The 25908-nt window shown below is 44.7% G+C and overlaps 1 protein-coding gene across 1 annotated transcript in view; it reads right to left on the bottom strand.

The window, feature by feature from the left end:
• The window catches only part of LOC126458002 (ATP-binding cassette sub-family C member 4-like), a 120778-nt gene extending 95117 nt beyond the window's left edge, over nt 1–25661 (bottom strand). Inside the window, exons 1-7 of the mRNA XM_050094775.1 lie at nt 25458–25661; nt 19751–19973; nt 16054–16210; nt 15733–15871; nt 15400–15510; nt 8743–8976; nt 5712–5998 (exon numbers count right to left, since the gene is read on the bottom strand). Of these exons, the coding sequence (XP_049950732.1) occupies nt 5712–5998; nt 8743–8976; nt 15400–15510; nt 15733–15871; nt 16054–16210; nt 19751–19973; nt 25458–25661 (1355 nt within the window). The remainder of the gene's footprint in view (nt 1–5711; nt 5999–8742; nt 8977–15399; nt 15511–15732; nt 15872–16053; nt 16211–19750; nt 19974–25457) is intronic.
• Nucleotides 25662–25908: the final 247 nt, after the last annotated feature.

Raw genomic sequence — 25908 nt, 5'->3', positions numbered from 1 at the left:
GCACGATCACTGTTTGGAGTAGCTACGTCGATTGAAATCGAATGCCGTTGATCGGTATTGGCGCCGGTCCAATAGCTACCAACTTTAGACAGCAGATAACGCTGTGGTTAATGGGTACAGCATGTCAGTACATAAGATGACTGCAAAATCAATTACGTATTACCATTCAGCGATCGTTAATCCAGCACATCACTTCTGCTCTCGTAGATGTAGATGCAATAAACAGCGCTGTCTGATAGTTCACGTTAGCAGCGGTCATAAATCAATTAATACGGGTAGATATCACTTGATTTCTACCGATTCAAATAGTCCCATCAGCCCCTTCATCGAGAGTCTTTTACGCTGCGCACTGAAGCGAACAGAAGCGAACGAGCAACAGCGAAAGAGAGAGAATTCTCTCTGTTGTGACAGCTAGGTGTACATGCGCAAACGGCATTCGATCGTGTGCGGCTATGAGTCACAGTTGTTCGCTCGAGTTCCACTGGCTATCGGTTTTCCAGGGAACCTTGTAGAAAGTTCGCAAATTCTATGATTGTGTGCGAGCAGTACAGAAAATCAGCGAGGTATCGACACATGTGGAAGTAAGGTCACAGATCAGTAGTTCATGTGGCGTGTGAGGTGGGTTAATGACGTCACAAAATTACCAAATTTCACCAAAATTCTGCCCAGCTCCACCGTGGACCTTTCACACAACTGGAAGCTCGTGACACACCGTCATAGCCACATTTAACCCCCTCTTTGATGCCTCTGTGATGGAAGACAGAAACGCGACGCCCAGTGTTGAAATAAAGTGGTTTTCTTATGGATGGCCGAGGATAATATTTCAGTCACGCCACCACACAGGAGCGACAAGAAAAGGCCTCAAGGGATGGTATGAAGGGCCCCAACGAAACCAACCTTTACCTTGAAACATCGATTCCCGCACATTTCGCGATCGAAACGAGAGCTGGCATTGTGATGAGCAACAGGACGACAGCTTTTCACGCTCTGACACCCCCGAATGTTTCAACCTTTCTCTGAGTACATTGTGTGACTGCATACCCGTTGGACGTGACCATACCCCTTCGGAGTGTAGAACGACTGCAGTTCACGCTCTCGTGTTCAGGCTGGTACCAATAAAGATCATTCAATACCATTCGACGAAATCTGAACGTGATCCAAAGTAGCAATGGCTGCTTATTCATTTTCAGCCATCCTGTTTTCTGCCTTCCTGTGGTGTGATGACGGGGTGGGAGAGGGGGGCGGGTAGGTGCGACATTGACACAAGCGTGAATATATCAGGAAAGGACCCCTCTAAACCCCCCCCCCCCAATCAACATTTACTGAGAGTTTTTAAAATGTGAAACTTCCTGGCAGATTAAAACTGTGTGCCGGACCGAGACTCGAACTCGGGACCTTTGCCTATCGCGGGGAAGTGCTCTACCAACTTTTTTTTTTGATCGTTGTGTTTGGTCGTTCTGACCGAACACGCTGAGCTACCGTGCCGGCGTCCAACTGAGCTACCCAAGCACGATTCACGACCCATCCTCACAGCTCTAATTCCGCCAGTACCTTGTCTCCTACCTTCCAAACTTCACAGAAGCTCTTCTGCGAACCTTGCAGAACTAGCACTGCTGGAAGAAAGGTTATTGCGGACACATGGCTCAGCCACAGCCTGGGGGACGTTTCCAGAACTCGTTTTTGCAGAGAAAAGCTGCGAAGCAGTCCTAGGCGCCTTCAGGTAAGAAACCACTTGATACGTCGTCGATGCCAGATTGCTGCCTGCAGGCAGCTAGGGCTACTTCGCAGATTTTCTCTGTAAAATCATATTTTTGAAAATTCTCAATAAATGTGGGTGTGTACGGTATTGTAGAATTGGGGGTGGGGGGTTTTAGAGGAACTTTTTGTTGTTTTATCCACGCATGTGTCAGTGTCGTACCCTTCTCCCCTACCCGGCGATGAGGCCAAAAGAGGGCACAAAACAAGAAGATTGAAAATGCACAAACACCCTTTGCTGCTCTGGATAATGTTCAAATTCCCTCGAATGGTTTTGATTGGTGCCTATTGTTACCAGCCTGCACACGAGAGCAGAAATTCGGTCGCGCTGCACTCCAACGGGGTGGAGTCACGTTCAGTGGGAATGCAGTCCCACGGTGTCCTCATAGAAGGACTGAAACATTCGTGGTTGTCAGCAGTGTCAAAGGTTGTCGAGAACGTCGCCCTGTCTCTCATCGCAATTTCAACTGTCGTTTTCGACCGCGAAATGTGTGGGAATCCACGGTGCAAGGAAAGGGTGGTTTCATTGGCGCCCTTTATGCCGTCCCCGGAGGCCTTTTCATGTCATTTCTGAGTGGCGTTATCCGAAATGTTTACCTCGCCCATCTGTAATAAAACCGCGTTATTTCAATGCTGGGCGTCGCGGTTCTGTCTGTTATCGCAGAGGCGTCAAAACAAGTGGTGAAATGTAAGATGGGATGGACGACCTTCCCATTGGGTGAAAGATCCACAGTGGTACTAGGCAGAATTTTGGTGAAATTTGCTAACAATATGACATCATTAACCCACATTACACGTCACATTAATTTCTGAGCTGTGGCATTTTTTTGGCATGTGCCGACACTTTGCTATCTGAAGCGTTGTCGACCCCGAAGGTGAGGTCCTAGGCCACCACACTTTTGCACCTTTATAGAGAAAGGTTGTAGGTACCTTTGAGCGAAATTTCAAAGAATGCATCTCAGTAGGAAGCAATTACGGGGATTCGAAAAAGTGGTCCTTTAATTGTGTTGCGCAGGAGAGATACCATACGTGCTTCTTGGATCCAAGAGATTGACGACAGAAATACCGAAAGAAAATGAATATGACTAGCAGAAAATTGACAAGGTCCTACGGTGAACGTGAGAAAGACGACAAGATTGTTCATTTTTAGATGCTTGCATCAGGCGGGAACACATTGAATAAGCACAAGCTTCGTTATTCTTTTCATTAAAAAGGAAAACCATGCTAATACGTATTATGTTGATTAAAACTGAAAATATGCTAAAGATCTGATCGTTCTAATCAGTTAAGTTCATGCTATCTGTAATTTCATGGATCAAAGTTTTTGTTAATAAATAAAAATGGTTTACCTGGGATCGCGCTGTCTGCCCTCTAACAAAGTGTGTAGGAGATTTTATGAAGTAGCCTATGTGACACAACGTATGTGTAAAGGGGAGTCAAATGAAAACGAGGCGGATGGGAAAAAAGTAAATAAACTCTTTATTAAAACTTTCCTGGCAGATTAAAACTGTGTACCCGACCGAGACTCGAACTCGGGACCTTTGCCTTTCGCGGGCAAGTGCTCTACCATCTGAGCTACCGAAGCACGACTCACGCCCCGTACCCACAGCTTTACTTCTGCCAGTATCTCGTCTCCTACCTTCCAAACTTTACAGAAGCTCTCCTGCGAACCTTGCAGAATTAGCACTCCTGAAAGAAAGGATATAGCGGAGACATGGCTTAGCCATAGGCTGGGGGATGTTTCCAGGATGAGATTTTCACTCTGCAGCGGAGTGTGCGCTGATATGAAACTTTCCTGGCAGATTAAAACTGTGTACCCGACCGGGACTCGAACTCGGGACCTTTGCCTTTCGCGGGCAAGTGCTCTACCATCTGAGCTACCGAAGCACGACTCACGCCCCGTACCCACAGCTTTACTTCTGCCAGTATATCGTCTCCTACCTTCCAAACTTTACAGAAGCTCTCCTGCGAACCTTGCAGAACTAGCACTCCTGAAAGAAAGGATATAGCGGAGACATGGCTTAGCCACAGCCTGGGGGATGTTTCCAGAATAGAGCACTTGCCCGCGAAAGGCAAAGGTCCCGAGTTCGAGTCTCGGTCGGGTACACAGTTTTAATCTGCCAGGAAAGTTTCATATCAGCGCACACTCCGCTGCAGAGTGAAAATCTCATTCTGAAAACTCTTTATTATTTCAAAAGTAATCGTTATAACTGTTAACACATTTATCCCTCGGTGAGACAAGATACGCAGTGTCTTTATGGAAAATATTTGCGGTTTCCTGAGGTAAACGATTGTCCCAAAGCGTTCGTCCAAAGCAAATCCACGGCCATGAGTGTCTTTTTTCAGGGCTCCAAAAATGTGGGAATCTCACTGGGAAAGGTTGGGACTGTGCGAAGGATGTGTAAGTAAATACGAGTGAAGCTTCTACAGCGTGATCGAAACAAAGTCGGCAACATGTGGGTAAGCATTATCCTGCCAGAAAATGGTGGCGCGCTTGAATTAACGCACAGAGGTACGTGGATACTTTTTAAAAACTGAAGCGCGCCGTCAATCCCAAATGGCCAGGTATGTTGGCGGACGGCAACATTCTATTGTAGGACGGTGGGTGACTCACCAACTTAGTTATGTGAAAGTCACAACTACAGAGTTTTGCCTCCCAGTGGGTAAATTTCTGCCGACTGGAGGCCTCTACGATATGTTCTACAGCGTCAGGCTTGCACCTGGTGGTCAAAATATGAACTAATTTTTTCCAACGTAAATAGGTTCCGCATCAACACATTGGCATACCTACCGAGTTTTGTTGCCATACGATAATTACAGTCCACACATGACCCCCATGAGTAGTTGCACTGTAGTTATAACCACCCACTATAAATATTTAGGGGTAACATTAAGAAGCGATATGAAAATGTATTATTAGGAAAGTGCCTGGAAGACAGATTTGTTGGAAAGTTTCTGGTGAAATACAATGCATCTGTAAAAGAAAACGTGTGCTAGATGTTAGTTCGACTAATGGTAGTGTACTACCCTCATCAGAACGGTATGAGAACAGGTCCCGAATGAATTCAGAGACGCTCTGCTACGGTCGTAACAGGTCGCTGTGGCCAGTGAGAAACAGTAACAGAAATGTTCGGCCAACTTAAATCGGAATCTCTGCAAGAAGGCGTCATATTCACGAAACCCCGTTGGGTAAATTTAGAGAAACTGTATTCGGAAAAGGCTGTGTGACTATTGTGCTGCCACCATCCTTTATCTCGCGCAGAGATCTTGAGAGTAAGGTAACGCGCTGCTTCATGGACTCGGGTAGGCGCGCTGGCCCCGGATCGAATCCGCCCGGCGGAATAACGACGAGGGCTTATGTGCCGGCCAGCCTGGATGTGGTTTTTAGGCGGTTTTCCACATCCCGCTAGGTGAATACCGGGCTGGTCCCCATGTTCCGGCTCAGTTACACGGCTCGCAGACATCTGAACACATTCGCACTTCTCCATGAATTAAACTCGACGCAGACAGTTGGGGTACACTAATTCCGTCCCGGAGGGTACGGGGTGGCGGTAGGAAGGGCATCCGGCCACCCCTTAACCATTAACATGCAAAATCCGATTAACGATGGCTGACCCTGCGTAACTGTGGGACAAGGCTCAAGCCATAGATACATAGGTAGATAGATAGATAGATCTTGAGAATAAGGTAGGAGAGAATAGGTCACGTACACAGGCATATAGTCATTTTCTCTTGCTTAACACGGGAATGGAAAACGAATGAAAATCGGAAGTATTGGTACGATTTACCGTCTGCAGCGCACTGTATAGAGGACTGCAGAATACGAGTATGTGTGTTGATGTAGATGTAGAGTGAAGAGCAAACCCCGCCTGTTGTTACAAACGAGGTGGTGTAACAGTTGTGGCCACTTAATGTTTGCAGGTGGGAACCTATAGTGTTGTATACAGCAGAGTTACCTGGCGAGGTTGACGCGCGCCTTCTGCCCCCCGGATAGCGAGGTTCCGCGCTCGCCCACGACGGTGAGGTCTCCCTGGGGCAACAGGTCCAGGTCTCGCTGCAGCGCGCACACCCGGATGACCTCTCGGTAGCGCCGCCGGTCGAAAGGCAGCCCGAAGAGGATGTTCTGGCGCACCGTGGCCGCGAACACCCACGGGTCCTGACACGCGTACGACAGCCTGCCGTGCGCCTTGCACGTCCCCTCGCTCACCGTCAGCTCTCCCAGGATTGCTTGCAGCAGGGAGCTCTGGAACAGTGACACGTACAGATTAACAAATATTAATTTATTGCCAAACACCAACTATTAACTAATACTTAATTCCGTTTAGCGAAATTGTCACACAGAACATCTACAGTTTCTCCTTTCAATCGACGCACGAACTCAAAAATTATACATATTGGGATAAGCTACTGCGGCGTAGAAAAGTAAGTAAAATCGCTCAGAAGAGGAGTGGCGAATGGAAGTGATGCGATACCTACACAATTCTCCACAGCGAATGTGAAAGAAATTGCTCCTGTTCCAGCAGCAGTCTGTCCTACATCTCTACGGGAAGGGAGCGTTCCAAGTCATTGCAATAATGCGCAGGTTGAGATTTTCACTCTGCAGCGGAGCGTGCGCTGATATGAAACTTCCTGGCAGATTAAAACTGTGGGCCGGACCGAGACTCGAACTCGGGACCTTTGCCTTTCGTGGGCAAGTGCTCAGCCAACTGAGCTACCCAAGCACGACTCACGCCTCATCCTCACAGCTTAGGAAGGTAGGAGACGAGGTACTGGCGAATGTAAAGCTGTGAGGACGGGGCGTGAGTCGTGCTTGGGTAGCTCAGTTGGCAGAGCACTTGTCCGCGAAAGGTAAAGGTCCTGAGTTCGAGTCTCGTTCGGGCACACAGTTTTAATCTGCCAGGAAGTTTCAATGCGCAGGTTATTCACATTTTCAAGAACGACCATTGAAAAGATACACACAACTATAGCTCTGTATCGCTGACGTCGGTCTGTTGTAGGATTTCGGAACACGTTTTATGCCCGCATATTATGAACATTAATGCGGTGTCGTCGAGTATTGAGAAGTATCGACCGCCGCAGAGATACTGCACAACATAGCGGTATCACGATGCACCAATGAGATACTAGGAAAAAGCCATGTCTTCCGCAGTTACCGAGGTGCCACCGCCGAGCCTCTGCTCTGAAATAACGTCACGAGAAGCCAGGAGTACAGTTCTCTTCGAGGTCGGATCCTGCCCACTTCCAGGAAGTTCCTGTCGGAGTAACGTTGTTGTCCGGTTTACTTGCCGTGAAACACCGATGTCAACCGTCAGGGGGTGAAAAGACTTCCGCCTCCGTTGAACTGTGCCTACGCGGCAATGCTATTACAACTGTGTCAACAAGTGTCAACGAGCTTGAGTTTTCTGGTAGCTGTAGTGAAGCCACAATACGGACACTCTGATCTTGTATCAGTTCGTGGCTCGTGTGGTGTGTTCTGAACCGCAAGTCCACGTGTGCAGTTTCATAGCTACACCCGGGCCTGGAGAGCAAAGATAATTTTTGTTTTATTAATAAAGTATTACGTATTCAGAGTGTTCTAATTAACTGTATTGCCATCTCAGTGTCCAAGAAGTCGGACACAACAATTAATTTTCACAACATATAGATGTAGACGAAGTCATCCCGAACAATACCGCTCATCACATGTTTCATACGACGCAAAGTGTCAACGGAAAGCGTCAGTGTGTTTCCTGTTAGAAACAGAATTATTTTTGAAGCTTAATTTTACGTGCCTATTCGGTAGAGTGGTCCCAGATTAGTGTAGTGCGATATTCGTTTTATCGATATGTATTAGTGGGGCCATTAATACATGAAGAATAACCAGTACTCCAGCAGCCACTTGCGTGTAGCCCTGGCCCGCGCAGAGTGCAGTCTCCAACAGCAGCGTTACTCGGTCAGGTTGATTTCTGGTAGTTGTTGGAAATACAGTAATTTGATGAAAATTTGAGCTGAAGAAGTATTTGAATATTTAATCTTTCAAGGCAGCTGAGGATTATGGTTTCTGATGCACGAATTGGAGGCTAAATTTTAAGATACTCAGTTGAATAGTGTAGAAACGACTGAACGCTAGTATCGAACACTGCAACTCCAAAGACAGGGGAGCGGTAGAAAGCATTGGTTTCAAGAATCTTCACTTGATTCTCCCAAATCTGATTACCAAGAACCTCCAAAAGAAAACTCAAAAAGCAAAATTTTCCTTACTGACAAAGCTTCCACGGCCAACATCAAATTGAATTAACTCCTGTTGGGGATTAGGTCACGTTATTTCGCATCTAAAACCACTAATGAACACGCCTGGGTTCCCGGGTTCGATTCCCGGCGGGGTCAGGGATTTTCTCTGCCTCGTGATGGCTGGGTGTTGTGTGATGTCCGTAGGTTAGTTAGGTTTAAGTAGTTCTAAGTTCTAGGGGACTGATGACCTAAGATGTTAAGTCCCATAGTGCTCAGAACCATTTGAACCATTTTGAACCACTAATGAAACCGACGTGTCGACGTCCTTGCCGTGGTCCTTCAGGGCGGCTAAACTACTGGTTCCTGAGGATGATTTTCTTTATATATTGACGTATTTCGTTTGTCACATGGCAAACTTCTAGTTTCTGGGAAATGTCACGTGAATACCGAAATACGACGGTGTATAGAGTAGACCATCCTCAGAAACCAGCAGCTTAGTCCCCCCCCCCCCAAGAAGACAGCTGAAAGGATTTTTGAAACGTCGGTTTTAATAGTTGCTTCAGTTTCAGAATGACGCGGCCTAATGGTCGAAAGGAATTTACTCAAATTAAAATGGTATTTTCACTAGACTAGAGTTCGAAGTTCTCCGTTCCGTATCTTTGCTCGTCAGCCTAGATGAAACTGCAAGTAACGGTAGAGACAAGTGGAGGGCAGATGCGTGAGCTGACTGGCGGCACACAGAGGCGCTTCCTCCTGAGATGACGTTCTGCACCGTACCTTGCCGGCGCCGACGGGCCCGGCGACGCCCACAAGCTGTCCGCGGTGCACGCGCAGGTCCACGGCGTCCAGCGTGTTGTCGCTGAGGCTCTCCACCCACTTGGCCGTCACCCCCTCCAACTGGACCGCAACGTCGTCTACCTTCTCCTCTTTGCCTTCCTTGTGGTCCACTCCGTTCAACAACACGCGGGACTTTGTTTCCGTTTCAGCGATCTCTTCATTCGCCAGGAATTCCTGTGTGAGAACAACATATAATGTAAAATCGTTATTACGTAAAATGTCAAAATAGTCTACATGATGTAGGCTGGGTAGTTAACCGACGTTTTTGAGCCACTAATTATTAGAGGGACTACTGTTTCACGAGGAACCCGAAACACTTAGAAAATATGGTACGTCCAGGAACGAACAATTAAAATACATGCATTCATATGTCACCTTGACTGAATCAGTTTTTTTTACTATTTTCTCTCTCTGCGTAGCATCCAATATGCAAGTTAGTTGCAGCTATGTGAAGTTCAAAACTACGTGAAATTTTTAGTCTGTAAAGTTGTCAGATATTTTCTCACTACCATATGGACCCTAGACCGTGGCAATGATTGCTGTTGGAACGGTGTTTTCGACGAATGGTAGACAAACGGGCATCTGTGCCCACGGAAAATATCGCAGTCAGGCACATAGGGAGAAATAGCATTCCGTACATCCGTAAATTGGCCTCTTAACGTCCCAAATCAGTGCTCACAATTGCCATAGCTTGCAAAATGATAGTTTAAATCGGTTCCTTTGAAACGGGACGGCCGATTTCCTTCCCCACTCTTCCCTAATCCGATAGAACCGATGACTTCGCTGTTTGATGTCCTCACCAGAATCAACCAACTAACCATACTTTTTTGTAAATAAAGGAAAAATTATTATCGTTTGTACCATGATCTCGAAGTCTTTTAACGTTTTGACATGGCACTTGTAAAGCAGCGGATCCAATGTGCACAGAAGCGTTCGTAGCTGTATTTTGCATGGACCGCGGTGTCCCGAGTTCGATTCCCGGCCGGACCGGGGATTATCTCTGCTCGAGGACTGGGTTTCTGTGTTGTCCGCATCATTTCATCATCATTCGTGAAAATGGCGAGACTGGACTTTTTTTGATTGGGAATTTGTACGGGTGCGGATAACAGCGCAGTTGAGCGCTCCACAAATCTAATATCTATACCTTGCGCACTTGATATAGTGTTTCTGCCCGCAGCTGCCGAAGTAGAACTTGCCGCACAGCGATCCGAAACGCAGAGGTCGACCGGCCCGCGGCAAAGAGATTCCAGAGTACTCTGCTCGTGCAGGCGAGACAGTAGTTATGCTGTCCGTGCGCGGCAAAAATAACCAGCGAGACGTATCTTGCCTGATACAGCTCTACAGCGCAAAAGAGGTGTTGCGGAACCGAAAGAACGGAGACTAGCACAACAAAAATACACGTGAGGAGGCCTGGTGGGACATCAGCAAAATGATGATAATTCAAGAACTGAAAAAGAAATTGACGATTTTATTTATTTATTTAATTTATTTATCTACTTATTTATTTAATCTGATCTGATTTACGGCCATTCAGTCCCTCTCATCATGGAGAGCTGCATCAAACCAGTCTCAGGACTGAAGACCACAACAACAACAACAGTCCCTCTCATACATCGGCCAAGGGTTTCAGACATACAGTGTATATTACACCACAGTGACCTAGGAAAATAATAATTTTATCGTGACAACTAGTATTAAAATTGAGCGCCCGCAGTAGCTGTGTGAGTAAAGTAGACTACGAATCAACAAAGTTAATACTGGAATTACTTGTACTACTGCAGCCGCTAATAGTGATAATAGTAATACTACTACTACTACTAATAATAATAACAATAATAAGCTAATAATAATAGCAATAATGCAGAATTATGAAATTAATAACATTAATTATAATGACCCATAAAAGAAGAATTTAGAGCTCAATAAAATAGATGTTTTCTGATAAAGAAAGTTCTGGGAAAAGGAAATTTAAGGAGACGTCATCGGCTAAGGATACTGGGAAATGAGGAAGATTAGGTTGGAAAGATATGTATATAAGGGGTGCGTGCAGCGACAATGGCAATCTTTTTGTCTTTACTGGATATATAATTAACTGTCTTCTGAAGCTGGAGATGTTATTTAGTAATATAATGCAGGAGGTTGTTCCGGAAACGGTTTCCTACTACTGAGATGTACTTCGAGAACGTGACTGAACGATGGAGTGGGAGAGAAAGGATGTTGCTCTGATGGGGACGGATGTTTCTACGATGTAGTTCAGACAAGACCATTAAGGTCGAGGAGAGAATAAGAGACAGTGTTCATTGATAAAACAGTAGAAAAGACAGAGGTAAGGAAATGTCTGTGCTTGTCTGCACGCAGCCAGGATAGCTGTGCATTCGATGGTGAAATGTGATCAAAGAATAGAATATCACAGATATAACGAACACAGCATTGCCAAGCAGTTTCTGGGGCCGTGAGCTTTACTGAGAAAGGCCTTGCAGGATTATATCGCTACAGTCAATAACTGGAAGCGTAAATCGGTGTACAAGTTTCTTTTTCAGGCCAAGAGGGAAGATCTTTTTATACTTTTGTAGGGCATGGAGACTTCCTGATGCCTTCTTTCACGTTACAGTTACGTACTCAGTCCAATTTAGATTTTCATCTACTATGACTCCTTGACTCTTTGCTGAAGAAGAGAAGTTGATATTTGTCCCATTTAGATGGTTCAGATGGCTCTCAGCACTATGGGACTGAGGTCATCAGTCCCCTAGAACTTAGAACTACTTAAACCTAACTACCCTAAGGACATCACACACATCCATGCCCGAAGTAGGATTCAAACCTGCGACCGTAGCGGTCTCGCGGTTCCAGACTGTAGCGCCTAGAACCGCACGGCCACTCCGGCTGATTGTCCCACTTAGAGTTAAAATTTGTAGGGATTCCCAATATTTCGGATTTGTGAGCCTAGAATGACCAGCCAGTACCCCTTTGGTTTTGGACGGGTTCAATTTAACCCTAGGAAAGAGACAGGAACTTCTTCTCGTTGGTAATGACCTATCGAAACTGCGTCTCTACTTTTCTTATTTTTGGCGCGATTATCACATTCAACTGTTCGAAATCATGTAACGACAATCTCGTGAAATTGTGTTTGTTGCTTTGTGGTTGAAATTGCTGATAACAGGTACGCAGAACGTTTTAGCACACATCAAAGTGGGCGCCATTTGACGTGCGGGTTGTGTTTGGGCGAAACTATACCTTTCTCCACACTTTTCGAAAACTTAGCTGGAGTGGTTAATCATATCCCCTTCGTAATTCAGCAGTCAGAGAGGTGACGCAGTCTCGTTGAGCATCTCGAAACACGATTTCGCTGGCCATTGGGGCTCAGTTCGAAGCAGGACTCATCAATGAAGACAGTTCTACTCCAGTCAATGGGGTTCTGGAGACGCCCCGGAGAGCAGTGGGGTACCATACCGACTGTCGCACGCACTACAGCCCGACAACAAAAAGTGACGGTCTGGGGAGCGATTTCTTTTAATAGCAGGATCCCTGTAGTTGTTATCCGCGACGCAGCGTTAAGTCGACGATATTATAAGGCTCGTTTTGCTACCCATCATGGCAAGCCACACTGGCTTACATTTCAGCAAAGGTAATGCCCGCTGGCACACGGTGAGAATTTCTACTGCTTGTCTCACTGCTTGCCTAATCCTAGCTTGGTCAACAAGGTCACCGCATGTCTCCCCAATTGAGAGCGTTTTGGAGCATTACGGGCTGGGCTCTCCAACCAGTTCGGGATTTTGACGATCTAACACCCCAGTTGAACAGAATTTGCCACGATTTGCCTCAGAAGGACAGCCAACAACTCTATCAATCAATTCCAAGCCGAATAATTGCTTGTACAAGGGCCACAAATGGACCAGCGCGTTATTGACTTGCTCAATTTGAGAAGCTCTTTATCTTGAGTAAATCATTCTCTTTTCTGAAATTGTAATCATTTGCTTCTCTGTACATCTACGTCACATCCAACAATTTCCGCCCCATTTCATCGTTATGCGTCGTTTTTTGTTCCCTTAGAGTGTAATTATAAAATTAATGGATTACAACTTCCACCGTTTTTCACTTGTTTACACGTGCTTCCACGATGAGAGTAATAAGGAACTATGGATCTTCAGTGATCGCACCTCAGTTGTTCCCATTTGTTGTTTTACTGTTTCCTGTTGATTCTTGAGCAAATAATGAAGGGTACCACTTCTTTGTGAAGTGGCAAGAACGCAATCATAGGCGTTCGTGATCCCAGTACTCCTTTCAAAGCAAACTGAGAAAAGTGAAATAAGGGTGTTACAAAGCTAAAAACCAGGAAAAGGTTTTTGTGCAACGTGTTGTCACCACACTGAGTTTGATAATACACTGTTGCAGTAAATTTCGAGCTGACATGTTGTGCCTTGTGATTAACTTCCCATGCATGGTGTTCTCAAGTGATGATACAAACTATCTGAGATACGGAACACTGTTCTTGGAACGACGGACTCGAAAGTTAAGAAGGCAAACGGGTTGTGGGATAACTTTGCAAATATTTGTCTATGCGCTCTAATAAACGTACGAGGGTTGGAACTTTAATAGTGGCAACTACTTATTTACAGTTCGTACAAAATAGATACGAACAAAATAGATACATACAAAATAGATACGTGTTTCAAAGTTTTGCTGACCTTCAAAGTAATCACCAGCCTTGTGTATAACCCGTTGCCAGCGATGTGGAAGTCGTAGGATACTCTTAGCAGTGCCAGTTAGGTTTGATAGTTCGAGCTGCCCGGTTTATTGCCCGACGAATTTGTAGCAGTTCTGAAGCGAATGCCGTGAAGTGTTTCCTTCAGTTTAGAACTCGAACTAATGAGGGCTTCAGTGAGGGAAGTGCAGTAGGTGGTATAGCACACAGCTGCCCCATCAGTCAAACAAATCAGTAACAGCTTGCACTGTACGTGCATGAGCGTTGTCCTGCAAAATGATGGTCATGTCTTTCAGAAAGTGTCATCACTTCTGTCTCTATTCTGTTCATTTTTGGAACAGGACCTGTGACCAGCTTCAGCCAACAATTCTGTTGTGGATTGGCAAGAGAGCCAACCCACTATGAGAGGAAGCCGAAAGGCACGCGTTTTAGCTCATGCAGGCTGGCGTGAGGTCTGGAACAGGTCAAGGAAATGAGACTAGCAAAAAAGGACGTAGCTGTGGAATACTTAACTTTAATCCATAAATGGTGAACATCGCTCATGACGGCACATGTTTTACAGCATCAATAGTAACTGATAATGGCGCCTTGCTAGGCCGTAGCAAATGACGTAGCTGAAGGTTATGCTATCTATCGTCTCGGCAAATGAGAGCGTAATTTGTCAGGGAACCATCGCTAGCAAAGTCGGCTGTACAACTGGGGCGACTGCTAGGAAGTCTCTCTAGACCTGCCGTGTGGCGGCGCTCGGGCTGCAATCACTGATAGTGGCGACACGCGGGTCCGACGTAAACTAACGGACCGCGGCCGATTTAAAGGCTACCACCTAGCAAGTGTGGTGTCTGGTGGTGACACCACAAATTCTCGCTGCCTGAGGCATTTTTGGAGCAACCCTGGGGTTTTTCGAAAGCGTCAGATTGAACTCTGTGCGATGTTGGTAGTCCCGCATAAAAATTGGGAGTCGCCACAAAGAACAAGTGTTGCAGACATAGCACATTGCGCAAGTCGCGTGGATAAATAAATTTTCTACTGGGATTTTCACTTTCGTCAGCAGACCAACTTAAAATTCTCATTTTCACTTGCAAATTTCGATTTGACAATTTTCGGATCAGGTTTACCTTCGTCATCGCTGCAAGTTTACTTCACATTACAGAAATATGTTGCATATGTACCATGTGTGATCCGATTGTCATTGGAATACCGGCGAGATACATATAACGATGTCACGAACTGCACGGCCCCTCCTGCCGGAGGTTCGAGTCCTCACTCGGGCATGGGTGTGTGTGTTGTTCTTAGCGTAAGCTAGTTTAAGGTAGTTGAAGTAGTGTGTAAGTGTAGGGATCGATGACCTCAGCAGTTTGGTCCCTTAGGAATTCACACACTTGAACATATAACGAGAAGACATACGACGAAAAGGAAACAATAATCACTGTATACTTCTGTGTGTGTGTGTGTGTGTGTGTGTGTGTGCGTGTGTAAAGCGTGATGTAACCACTGAGAGTAATTTGCGAGTGGATCGATTACTATCTTCGTTTGCAATTATAATGAGTGGGATGAGCTATTTGTGTTGTGCCGACATGGTTTTCTACGATAAGGCTGTGCCTTACCCCCTCCACTGTCACTTATTACAACTGGGTCTCTCCTCCGTCTTAATGACCTCGATGTCGGCCAAACGCTCCAGTCTTCCTTCGTTACTTCTTTGCATGTCTCATTCAAATCATGAGTAAATAAGAAGTTTGTTAAGTCATCTGTCTTGCTTCGTGAAAAGATAAAAATAAACATATCGAAAACCTAGCGTATGAGTATTTGTTACTATTTGGTCTACCATTTCGAAGGATATATGTGTTTACCACTATATGCGAAAACAATGCACTCAGTAATTATCATTGTGTACTTACCTCGATTCTCCTGACTGAAACGAGCACCTCAGCTAATTCAGCTATGCCTCTAACGAAAACCATGGACATTGTCTGGGCCAAGACATTGAAGTAAGTCAGAACAACGAACACCTGAAACATCGTGCACATTGACCGGTTAGATAGATATGTACAATAAAACTCGTTCTTTGCAGTTATGAACCTGTAATTGAGAGGGCGCATTCCAGTTAGATAACGACTTTGGGCTGCTTTATGCAAGTATAGTATGGGAATATTTGGGAAACATGCACATGTAACTCAACTTTTAAATGCTACAAAATTAATTTTCATTTAAAGGAAATGATTATGATTTACCTTGTCTGCTGTAAGGTCGTTTCCTGTTAGAACAAACGTGATCAATGAGCAACACAGTGCGACTCGGGTGGTGCATAGGTTGAATGACATAAAAATTCCACGTATGTAGGATGTTTTAATGATAACCTTCAGCTCCAGCCTGAAAAATACGATATTTTAATTTGTGCCATCATATCGGAGAGGTGTACTCGATGAACGTAAGGGATTTCTAACATGACATCACATGAGGCAGCGGTATTTAATGATGCAGAACTGATAGTGGTGAATGGCATGAATGGCAGTTTACTCACATTAAGATAACGCGCGGAAGTGGTTACTTACTTTCTGGCCAGCTCAATTAGCTTAGCGAAAGGTTTCTCCCAGGCGTACATCTTTATCACTTGCATTCCGGAAATGATCTCATCCGTGAGACGGACTCTCTTGTCTGTTTTTAGCGCCGTCTGACTGCGGTATTTCGATGAGAGCTTGCCCAGATACGCTGAAAGATAATTTTGACATGATATTTAAACGTGTGATCTATTAGCTGTTAAACGACGTTAATGATAGCTCTGACACTTCAGATACAAGTTTTTATTTAGAAATGTTGACAGTGTTTCGGGAGTCATTAGCAGATAAAACTAATGAAAATATACATAGATGCACAAAAAACATTCGATTCTGGCGCCTTTGCGTCATGTATTACCATATCAAGAATTAGATCACTAGACAGATCAGATAAAATACATCAATGGCAGAACTACACATATAAGACTGTTTACATAAAATTTTGCCTCACTGTAGCTTTTAAATTGTGTAATATGTCTGAGAAATAAGGAAAACATAACTACTGTTTGTGTAGACGTAAAGAGAACATCTACCATCTATCTCCAAAACCTCTACACAATGTACCGACCTATGAAAGGGTCTTCTGACAATTTCCGTTGACGATGATTAGGAGAAGATAAAATGTCATACTCATAGTGTGCGGTAAAGAAACGTTTCTTTTTACATCCATGGTTGCAGACGCACAGAACTAAATAACTGAAATCGAACAGGAAGTAACAAAGGACTATTAGAGAGAAACTGAAAATATTAGACTCCTGCAAAGGAAATAGAACACCTTGAAGAATTCAGACAACATAAATAAACTCATCTTTCTAACTTAAAACAAAAACCATACGTGTTGGAATAAATCTGTATTGTGTAATACTTATCAGGTATTATTTTTCCCTGTGCAATGTAATCTATCACAAAGAAACTTTAGCATCCTTTGATGTAGTGGCCATTGTCTTTCTATAAGACAGGTGGGAAAAAAGTAATTAAACTGTGTATTATCTCAAAAGTAATACATTTATCCTACTGTTAGAGAATATGGTCACTGCCTTCGTGGAAAAATGTTGGCGGTTGCCTATGGACCCATGGTTGTACCCAGGCGTTCACCTCTTCGTCCAAAGCAAGTCGATAGCCATGGATGTTCTTCTTCAGGGCTCTAAAAATATAGTAATCGAATGGAAAGAGATCGGGGCTACACGGAGGATGTGTAAGGGCTTCCTAGCGAAACTTCTGCGCGTAGACGAAACAACCTTGGCAGCATGTGGAACTGCCCACATGTTTCGAGTACGTTGCAGAAGTTTCGCTGGGGAGCACTTAAACATCCTCCATGCAGTCACTAGTCTCCTCTTGCGATCTGCGTACTTTTGGAGTCCTGAAGGAATACATTCGTTGCCGTCGACATGTTTCGGATGAACAGGTGCTCGCTCGGATACAATCCGTATGGCTGTTACGTTTGAAATAATAATCATTTTATTTACTTTTTCCCCATTTGTCTCGTCTTGATTTGGCAGCACCTTATAGAAGCTGAAATAGACTTTCCTGTTTTACTGCAGGTTCAAATGGCTCTACGCACTATGGGACTTAACATCTTAAGTCATCAGTCCCCTAGACTTAGAACTTCTTAAACCTGACTAACCTAAGGAAATCACACACATCCACGTCCGAGGCAGGATTCGAACATGCGACCGTAGCAGCAGCGCGGTTCCAGACTGAAGCGCCTAGAACCGCTCGGCCACAGCGGCCGGCTTTACTGCAGGATCCCACTGCTTTGAGTGAAGTCTCGTTCCTGGCAAGAAGTGGTGGATTCACGCAGCATCCAAAATAGTAAACTGTCGCACAAAGCCAGTAAAATCCTCATTAAAACGTCCCAAACGATACTAAGACGTTCATGCACCAATAATCGCCGGTTACTCAATTCCACACATCGAACGTTTTCGATTTTTCATGTGTGACTGCAGTTTTGGATGTTCTTCAGCTGGATCATCTTCACGAAAAGCATGACCATGTCTGGTTTCAGCCGCGCGGGATAGCCGCGTGGTCTTGGGCGCCTTGCCACGGTTCGCGCCCCCCCTTCCTTCCCCCCTCCCCCCCCCCCCCCCGCCCCCCGTCGGAGGTTCGAGTCCTCCCTCGAGCATGGGTGTGTGTGTTGTCCTTAGCGTAAGTTAGTTTAAGTTAGATTAAATAGCGTGTAAGCCTAGGGACCAATGATCTCAGCTGTTCGGTCCCATAGGAACCACCACCCGTCTGAATTTATCTGTCTATTTGTAAAGCACTGCAAAGCAGGAATGTATTTCATATAAACCTTCATCTAATTTAAACGAATTTCCATTGGCGATAAACTGTTCAAAAGAAATATATGATAGCTTAGTATTCCAATTAATCCATTTGAACGACACACACAGGATACGACTTTTCAAAATGCGTGTAAACAAAACTATTCCGTAGATCAAGTGTACTCTTGACTTTTGTTGTTGTCAAATATAGATCAATAAAATAAAATTTCATTGATGGCAGCGCCAGCTCTGGTGTAGCCGAATAATCTTTCACCTTTTCGTTATATAGCCAACAGAGATGTATAATCAAATAAAATATCACTGGATTAAGATATGTTTTGAATAAAAATGAAAGCAACTGAAGGTAAGTAATTTGTTACAGACTGAGTAAAAGTGAGCTACACCTACAAAGTAGAGTCACAGAATAAATATTTTGTACTTGTCACTCACAGTTAGCTGGAATGGCAGAAATAAGCGAATAGTAGAGCGGGAATAGTTCGTTTTTCTTAAGGTTAATGTGGTGTCACCGCCAGACACCACACTTGCTAGGTGGTAGCTTTAAATCGGCCGCGGTCCATTTGTACATGTCGGACCCGCGTGTCGCCACTGTCAGTGATCGCAGACCGAGCGCCACCACACGGCAGGTCTCGAGAGACTTACTAGCACTCGTCCCAGTTGTACGGACGACTTAGCTAGCGATGCAACGGACGAAGCCTCGTTTATTTGCAGAGAAGATAGTTAGAATAGCCTTCAGCTAAGTCAATGGCTACGACCTAGGAAGGCGCCATAGCAATTGATAGTTATCGTATGAAGCATGTCTCATCAAGAACGATGTATACAAATGATGGATTAAAGTTAAGTATTCCAGAAGCTACGTACTTTTCTTTATAGCATTCATTACGTATCCTGTTTCAGATCTCACGCCATCCTGCGTGAGCTTATAGCGTGCATTTCGGGCTCCTCAAACCACACTGTGTCGGCACTTCTGTCGACACATCAGTTAATGCAGTCTGTTTCATTTTATGTCTGATCGTTATAATCGGCTATGTAGCCATTAAAATGAGCGTGTCTAATGATCGTGGAATGTAAGTGGCGAGGCAGGAAAGGAACATGATTTGGAGCGGCTTGGAAGTAAATCATTCGCTCGATTCCGGAAACAGGAAGTAGGGAAAGTGTTCTGGACGAGCAGATTGTAATGCCACAACGATTCGAGACGACAGTAACACAACGGTCACTGAACTAGCATCAGCAAACATGCGTGTTCTTGAACATATTGCATTTGAGTCAAGCTTACACATTTAGTTAAGATACAATCCAAGTTGGTGGAAGTAGTTATGTAGTCCCCAGAAGTAATTGTGTTACTTCGACTAGAATAATTTCGCTGTTCACAACAAGAATATAAAAATAAAACAATAGACACTTGACGGCTTTACCTTGAGTAGGCACGATGACGAAGACCAGGCCAATTCCAACGAAAGCGGAAGCACCAATCATAGAGTAGATGAAGTAGGCGCAGATGCAGCCGGTGACTGGTGCGCACCACATGCTGTGCATGAACACGGACACCAGGTCGAACCTACTGACGTCGTTGGACAGCAGGTTCACCACCTGCCCAGCAGCCGTCTCACCCAGCGCCGTGCGGCTCAGCCGTAAGGACTGAAATACACGGTGTTATTTGTGTCTATTGCTCTTTTTGCAACGTAAACCTCTTAGCTTATTGATTCAGTATGTTTCAAAATATACTGTTGAGGAGACAAGAAACGTAATCAAATTCCAATAACTATTACCTATATACACTTAAGAAATAAAGAAGAGAGAGAGTGAAGGCAGGCTTAAAATTTAAGACGCAGCTAACTACGGGGGTAATCCCAAAAGTAAGGTCTCCAATTTTTTTATTAGTACATAGACCTGTTTATTTCTACAATGGTTTACATCAGTTTACAGCTTGAACATTTAGCTATTTTTCGACACGATCACCGTTTCTGTCGATGCATTTTTGTAGACGATGTAGCAGTTTTTGTATGCCCACGTCATACCAGCTCACCGCCATGCTGTTCAGAAAGTTATGAACCTTTTCTTTCACCTCGTCGTCGGAGATGAATCGCTTTCCGGCGAAACGTTTTTTTAACCTAGGGAACAGGTGATAGTCACCGGGCGCCAAGTCAGGACTATAGCGTGGGTGGGTGATTATGTTCCACTGAATCTGTTGTAGGAGAGCAATGTGTGGGGGAGCGTTGTCATGTGTATGTGTACGCCCTTGCTCAACATTCCTCTTCTCCGGTTCTGAATTGCCCGTTTGAGTTTTTTCAGAGTCTCACAGTACCTGTCAGCATTAATTGTGGTCTCAGCGATTCAGCCCCGACGACAAGGTGAAAGAAGAGGTTGATAACTTTCTGAACAGCATGGTGGCGAGCTGGTATGACATGGGCATACAATAACTGCCACATCGTCTACGAAAATGCATCGACAGAAATGGTGATCGTGTCGAAAAATAGCTAAATGTTCAAGCTGTAAACTGATGTAAACCGCTGTAGAAATAAACAGGTCTATGTACTTATACGAAAATAGAAGACCTTACTTTTGGGATTATCCTCGTAATTGTGTCACAAAGAAGTTGTTAAAGCATCGTGCCAGCCTCGCTCTACCAATGTAACAGCGCCATTTTGTTAAGTCGTTACTGATATCAATAATTGCTTCTTAGCCTACAAACAGTCTCATAATTTTTTTTTTAAATGTAAATATCGAGAAATTGCAGTTCGTTTTGTTTCTTTCGTGCTGAAGTATCAAGGGTTTCATGAATATTTCATGAAACTCTTAAAAATAATTCATTGATGATACTTAAACCTTCCACTTTCTTTGACAGAATTTTCAAATATTTGGAAAAAGTCGTGGAAGATGGCTTGTTGATCATCGAAGATCTTTACAGTGACCATTTACAGTGCGAGAAAGTAGTTCTTCGCGGATATTGACTTTCCATCATTCGTCATGCCAAATAAAAATCCATGGTCATGGACTTCTCAGACCGGGCTAACTGAAAGGTAGAAACAACTGCGACCATTTCATCGACTGGAAAATACACTACTTTTGCAAGACTTCAGAACGACAGTAACTTTCACATGATGTTACTGCCAAGTAACATGAACTTGGACGATACATAGAAAGAACAGCTACATTATAATACAAATGGTAACTGAAAGAAATATCCAATGAGACGACCAGAAACGACGCTTTTATTTAAAGACACTGAAGTCTCTGCGGTTCATGATAGACCCCTGGACGAAACAAAAGGCGTGACGCGGTTCTTAATAGTGTGTGTGACCACCACGGAAGGCAATGCACGCTCTATAGCGTGTTCCCATGCTGATTACAAGGTTGGTGAGGAGTTCTTCTGGTAGGGCGTTTCATTCCTCCACCAAGGCGGATGACAATTCGTGGATGGTCGTTGGTGCCTGTGGACGTGCTGCAACACATCTCCCCAACGCATGCCACTCGTGCTCGATGGGATTTAACTCGGGGGAAAGGGAAAAACCAGTCCACTCGCCAAATATCCACTCGTTCCAGGAGCTCCTGCGCTTGCGCTGTGCGATGCGGTCGCGGACTGCCATCCATAAAATTGAAGCCACGGTCGAACACAACCCCACGTGGGGATTAAGTACATTGTCAGAACATCATTGACGGGCGAGTGTACTATTTTCAAATATTTCGAGATCAGTATGCCCGTGCAACTGTTTGACTTCGCACACCATAGCACCTGGGTCACCAAAATGATCATATTCTGTTCCTGGGTGCATTACATGTTCCCATCTATCGCCATATAACAGCACGTCCAGTATCTTCGAAATGATAGTATTGGGTCCAAGTGTTACAGTGTGGGAGGCGTAATGTTGTATGGGCGTACTGGTCTCCAAATCTTTGACCACAGTACACTCACCGGTCAACGTTATTGTAACATTGTACGTCTTCCCAATGTGCAACTCATCAGGGATGCATTCGGCCCTTATTTCAATTTTACGAATGACAGTGTGCAACCTTATCGAACAGCCGCAGTTGGAGGAGCTGTTGGAACGAGAGCATATGCAGCTAACGGACTGGCCTGCACTTTCACCCCAACTTAAATCCCACACAGCAGGAGTGGGATGCGATGTGGAGATGTATTTTAGCCCGTCCACATGCACCAACGACCATACTAAAGCTGTCTACCACGCTAGTGGAGGAATGGAACTCTCTGCCATATTCCTTGACTTCCGGAATGCGTTTTACTCGGTGCCCCACTGCAGACTCCTAACTAAGGTACGAGCACATGGGATTGGTTCCCAAATATGTGAGTTGCTCGAAGACTTCTTAAGTAATAGAACCCAGCACGCTGTCCTCGATGGTGAGTGTTCATCGGAGGTGAGGGTATCATCTGGAGTGCCCCAGGGAAGTGTGGTAGGTCCGCTGTTGTTTTCTATGTACATAAATGATCTTTTGGATAGGGTGGATAGCAATGTGCGGCTGTTTGCTGATGATGCTGTGGTGTGCTGGAAGATGTCGTCGTTGAGTGACTGTAGGAGGATACAAGATGAGTTGGACAGGATTTGTGATTGGCGTAAAGAATGGCAGCTAACTCTAAATATGGATAAATGTAAATTAATGCAGATGAATAGGAAAAAGAATTCCGTAATGTTTGAATACTCCATTAGTAGTGTAGCGCTTGACACAGTCACGTCGATTAAATATTTGGGCGTAACATTGCAGTGCGATATGAAGTGGGACAAGCATGTAATGGCTGTTGTGGGGAAGGCGGATAGTCGTCTTCGGTTCATTGGTAGAATTTTAGGAAGATGTGGTTCATCTGTAAAGGAGACCGCTTATAAAACACTAATACGACCTATTCTTGAGTACTGCTCGAGCGTTTGGGATCCCTATCAGGTCGGATTGAGGGAGGACATAGAAGCAATTCAGAGACGGGCTGCTAGATTTGTTACTGGTAGGTTTGATCATCACGCGAGTGTTACGGAAATGCTTCAGGGACTCGGGTGGGAGTCTTCAGAGGAAAGGAGGCGTTCTTTTCGTGAATCGCTACTGAGGAAATTTAGAGAACCAGCATTTGAGGCTGACTGCAGTACAATTTTACTGCCGCCAACTAATATTTCACGGACAGGCCACAAAGATATGATGAGAGAGATTAGGGCTCGTACAGAGGCATATAGGCAGTCATTTTTCCAACGCTCTGTTTGGGAGTGGAACAGGGAGAGAAGATGCTATTTGTGGTACGAGGTACCCTCCACCACGCACCGTATGGTGGATTGCGGAGTATGTATGTAGATGTAGATGTAGATGCCAGAAGAAATCCTTAGCAGCCTTGTGTCTAACATGGGAGCACTTTGCAAAGCGTGCACTGCCATCCGTGGTAACCACACACCCTGTTAAGAACCATGTTCCGCCTTTTGTATTGTCCAGGAGAGCATCGTAAATCGTGGGGACTTCATTGTAATTATTGTCTTTGAATGATAATGTCGTTTCTGTTGGTCTCATTGTGTTTTTCTTTCAGTTACCTTCTATGCTATGCTGAAGCAGTTATTTCAATCAGCGGTCGAAGTTTCATCAAGATATGTTACTTGGCAGTGACGCATCATGCGAAAGTTGGAGGATGACTGTCTTTGTGATCCTTACAACGAGGAGGAGCTGTGTCATACTGAAACTACAAACGGTCCTCAAAACGTATTTTGAAAAATCTTAAGTATAGTTGTTTATCTATGTGATCGAGTAAATGATGAATCTGGCAGCCTGCCGGTCAGCTAACGACGTCAGACATTTAATGTGACAAAAAATTTGCAATTCTGTGTGAGGTGTCTGTTTTGCAAGACCACGAATAACTGTTACTTGTATCATGTAAGCCAGTGTGGTAGAAGCCTCGTTCATCGCCGATAAGTATACTGGAAACAGATCAACTTAAAAAAAAAAGTGAGAAATTTAAGAAACTGAGAACTGGTTCTTATTTACAGATGTTCAAGACACTAAGACTTTGACTCACTTGATTTGTCCTGCTGTATCATGTGTGCGGGAGAGACAGTCACAAAAGGAAAACTGCCTGTAGACAGTTCGAACGTACGGCGAGTAATGGTATCCCTCAGCGAAACGGCAGCAGGGAATTGGAAGGATCGTCTTGTGCACTCAGCGTGCATGCCTGGGAGCCTCATTTAATATGTTGAACACAGTTTTATCAGCAACCGCCGAGGAAATACGGTACAACCGCCTGTAGACTGGCGCACGTTGGAATGAGCAACGCTTGTCGTCTGGTCTGACTTGTAAGACACAGTAAGAGCGTGGGACTGCGAAGGAAAAGTTGAAACGGTGTTGTGTTTTTACATGGTGTTTTGATCATTAATGCTGGAATTTTCTGGAAGTGAATGGCCATGCACTTGGATGTCCAGCGACTGGCAGAGATGATTGAGAAGGGCAGCATTGCTCACGGAATTTCAGAGAAACACACTATCTACAGCATGGCCCCAATAACTGCTCGTGGTCGACCGGTCCTGAGTCGAGTGGAAGACTTGAGCCAGATGTTTCGAATGTGCTGTAACAATCTGGGCTGCTACTTCTTAGACTTGTGTCATGGAGCTGAAAACCATGCGGTGCTCTTGAATGGCTACATTTCAACCGAGGCAGCTGACTGTGTCTAGGGTCCACAAAAGTTCTTTTTTTATTTTATTTATTTACTTACTTTTTTTTGCGGCTCTTCATCGTTCCAAATAATAATAGCTGTAGGAGAACCGAAGTATTCGAAATATTAATGTCAGAACCAAAGACTTCCCGCGAACTAGACTATTAAAATAGTAGTGGTTACCTACCGAAGTATTCGCATCAAAGAACAGAAGTATGACTCTCGCATTATATGTCCGTCGAAGGGAGTGATGCGTTTGAGTATCAGTCTTGTAGACTGCATGCTAAGTAGCATGCTCCAATACTTGAAGTGGAAGATTTGGAAAGATGGCACTTCCGAATAAATTGCCAATATATTGGGTACTGATACTTTTTTTTTCATTGTAAATTTATTTCAGAAGGCTTTCTGACTCATTCCATGTCCCTTTGAATTTTTAAGTTCACAGATTCATAGATATGCTTGAGAAATGTGGCAGAGACAAGTGTGGAACTCACCTTGCGGTAGATGAGCGAGCAACAGGAGGTGCGCATGCGCATGCCTGTCCTGAGTGCGCCCAGCATGTAGTGGTTGAAGGAGACCGTGCTCAGAGCCGTGATGACGACGATGGCGGCGGCGTACAGCACCGCCTCTTCTCTCGGCATGGTGCGCGGGGGCGTGAAGTACTGCAGCAGGTAGCCCAACATCAGGGGCTGCAGCATCCTGCCGGGCAAACAGGCATTTGCAGTTACCTGACTGGACAGCGGTTTCCTGACTCTAGCAGCCGGTGTTTTTCTCCGGTGTGAGGAATAATCACTCAGTGTTTAGTCGTTGTTTTCGCCATTTTCAGGAGTGGTACTGGCAAACTTGTAAGACACAGTAAGAGCGTGGGACCCCGAAGGCAAAGGTGAGACGCTGTTTTGTTTTTACATGGTCTTTCGATCACTACTGCTGGAATTTTCCGGAAGT

This window comes from Schistocerca serialis, chromosome 2 (assembly GCF_023864345.2).
Source record: "Schistocerca serialis cubense isolate TAMUIC-IGC-003099 chromosome 2, iqSchSeri2.2, whole genome shotgun sequence".
Taxonomy (NCBI): Eukaryota; Metazoa; Arthropoda; class Insecta; order Orthoptera; family Acrididae; genus Schistocerca; species Schistocerca serialis.
This window is presented reverse-complemented; position numbering and strand designations above follow the sequence as displayed.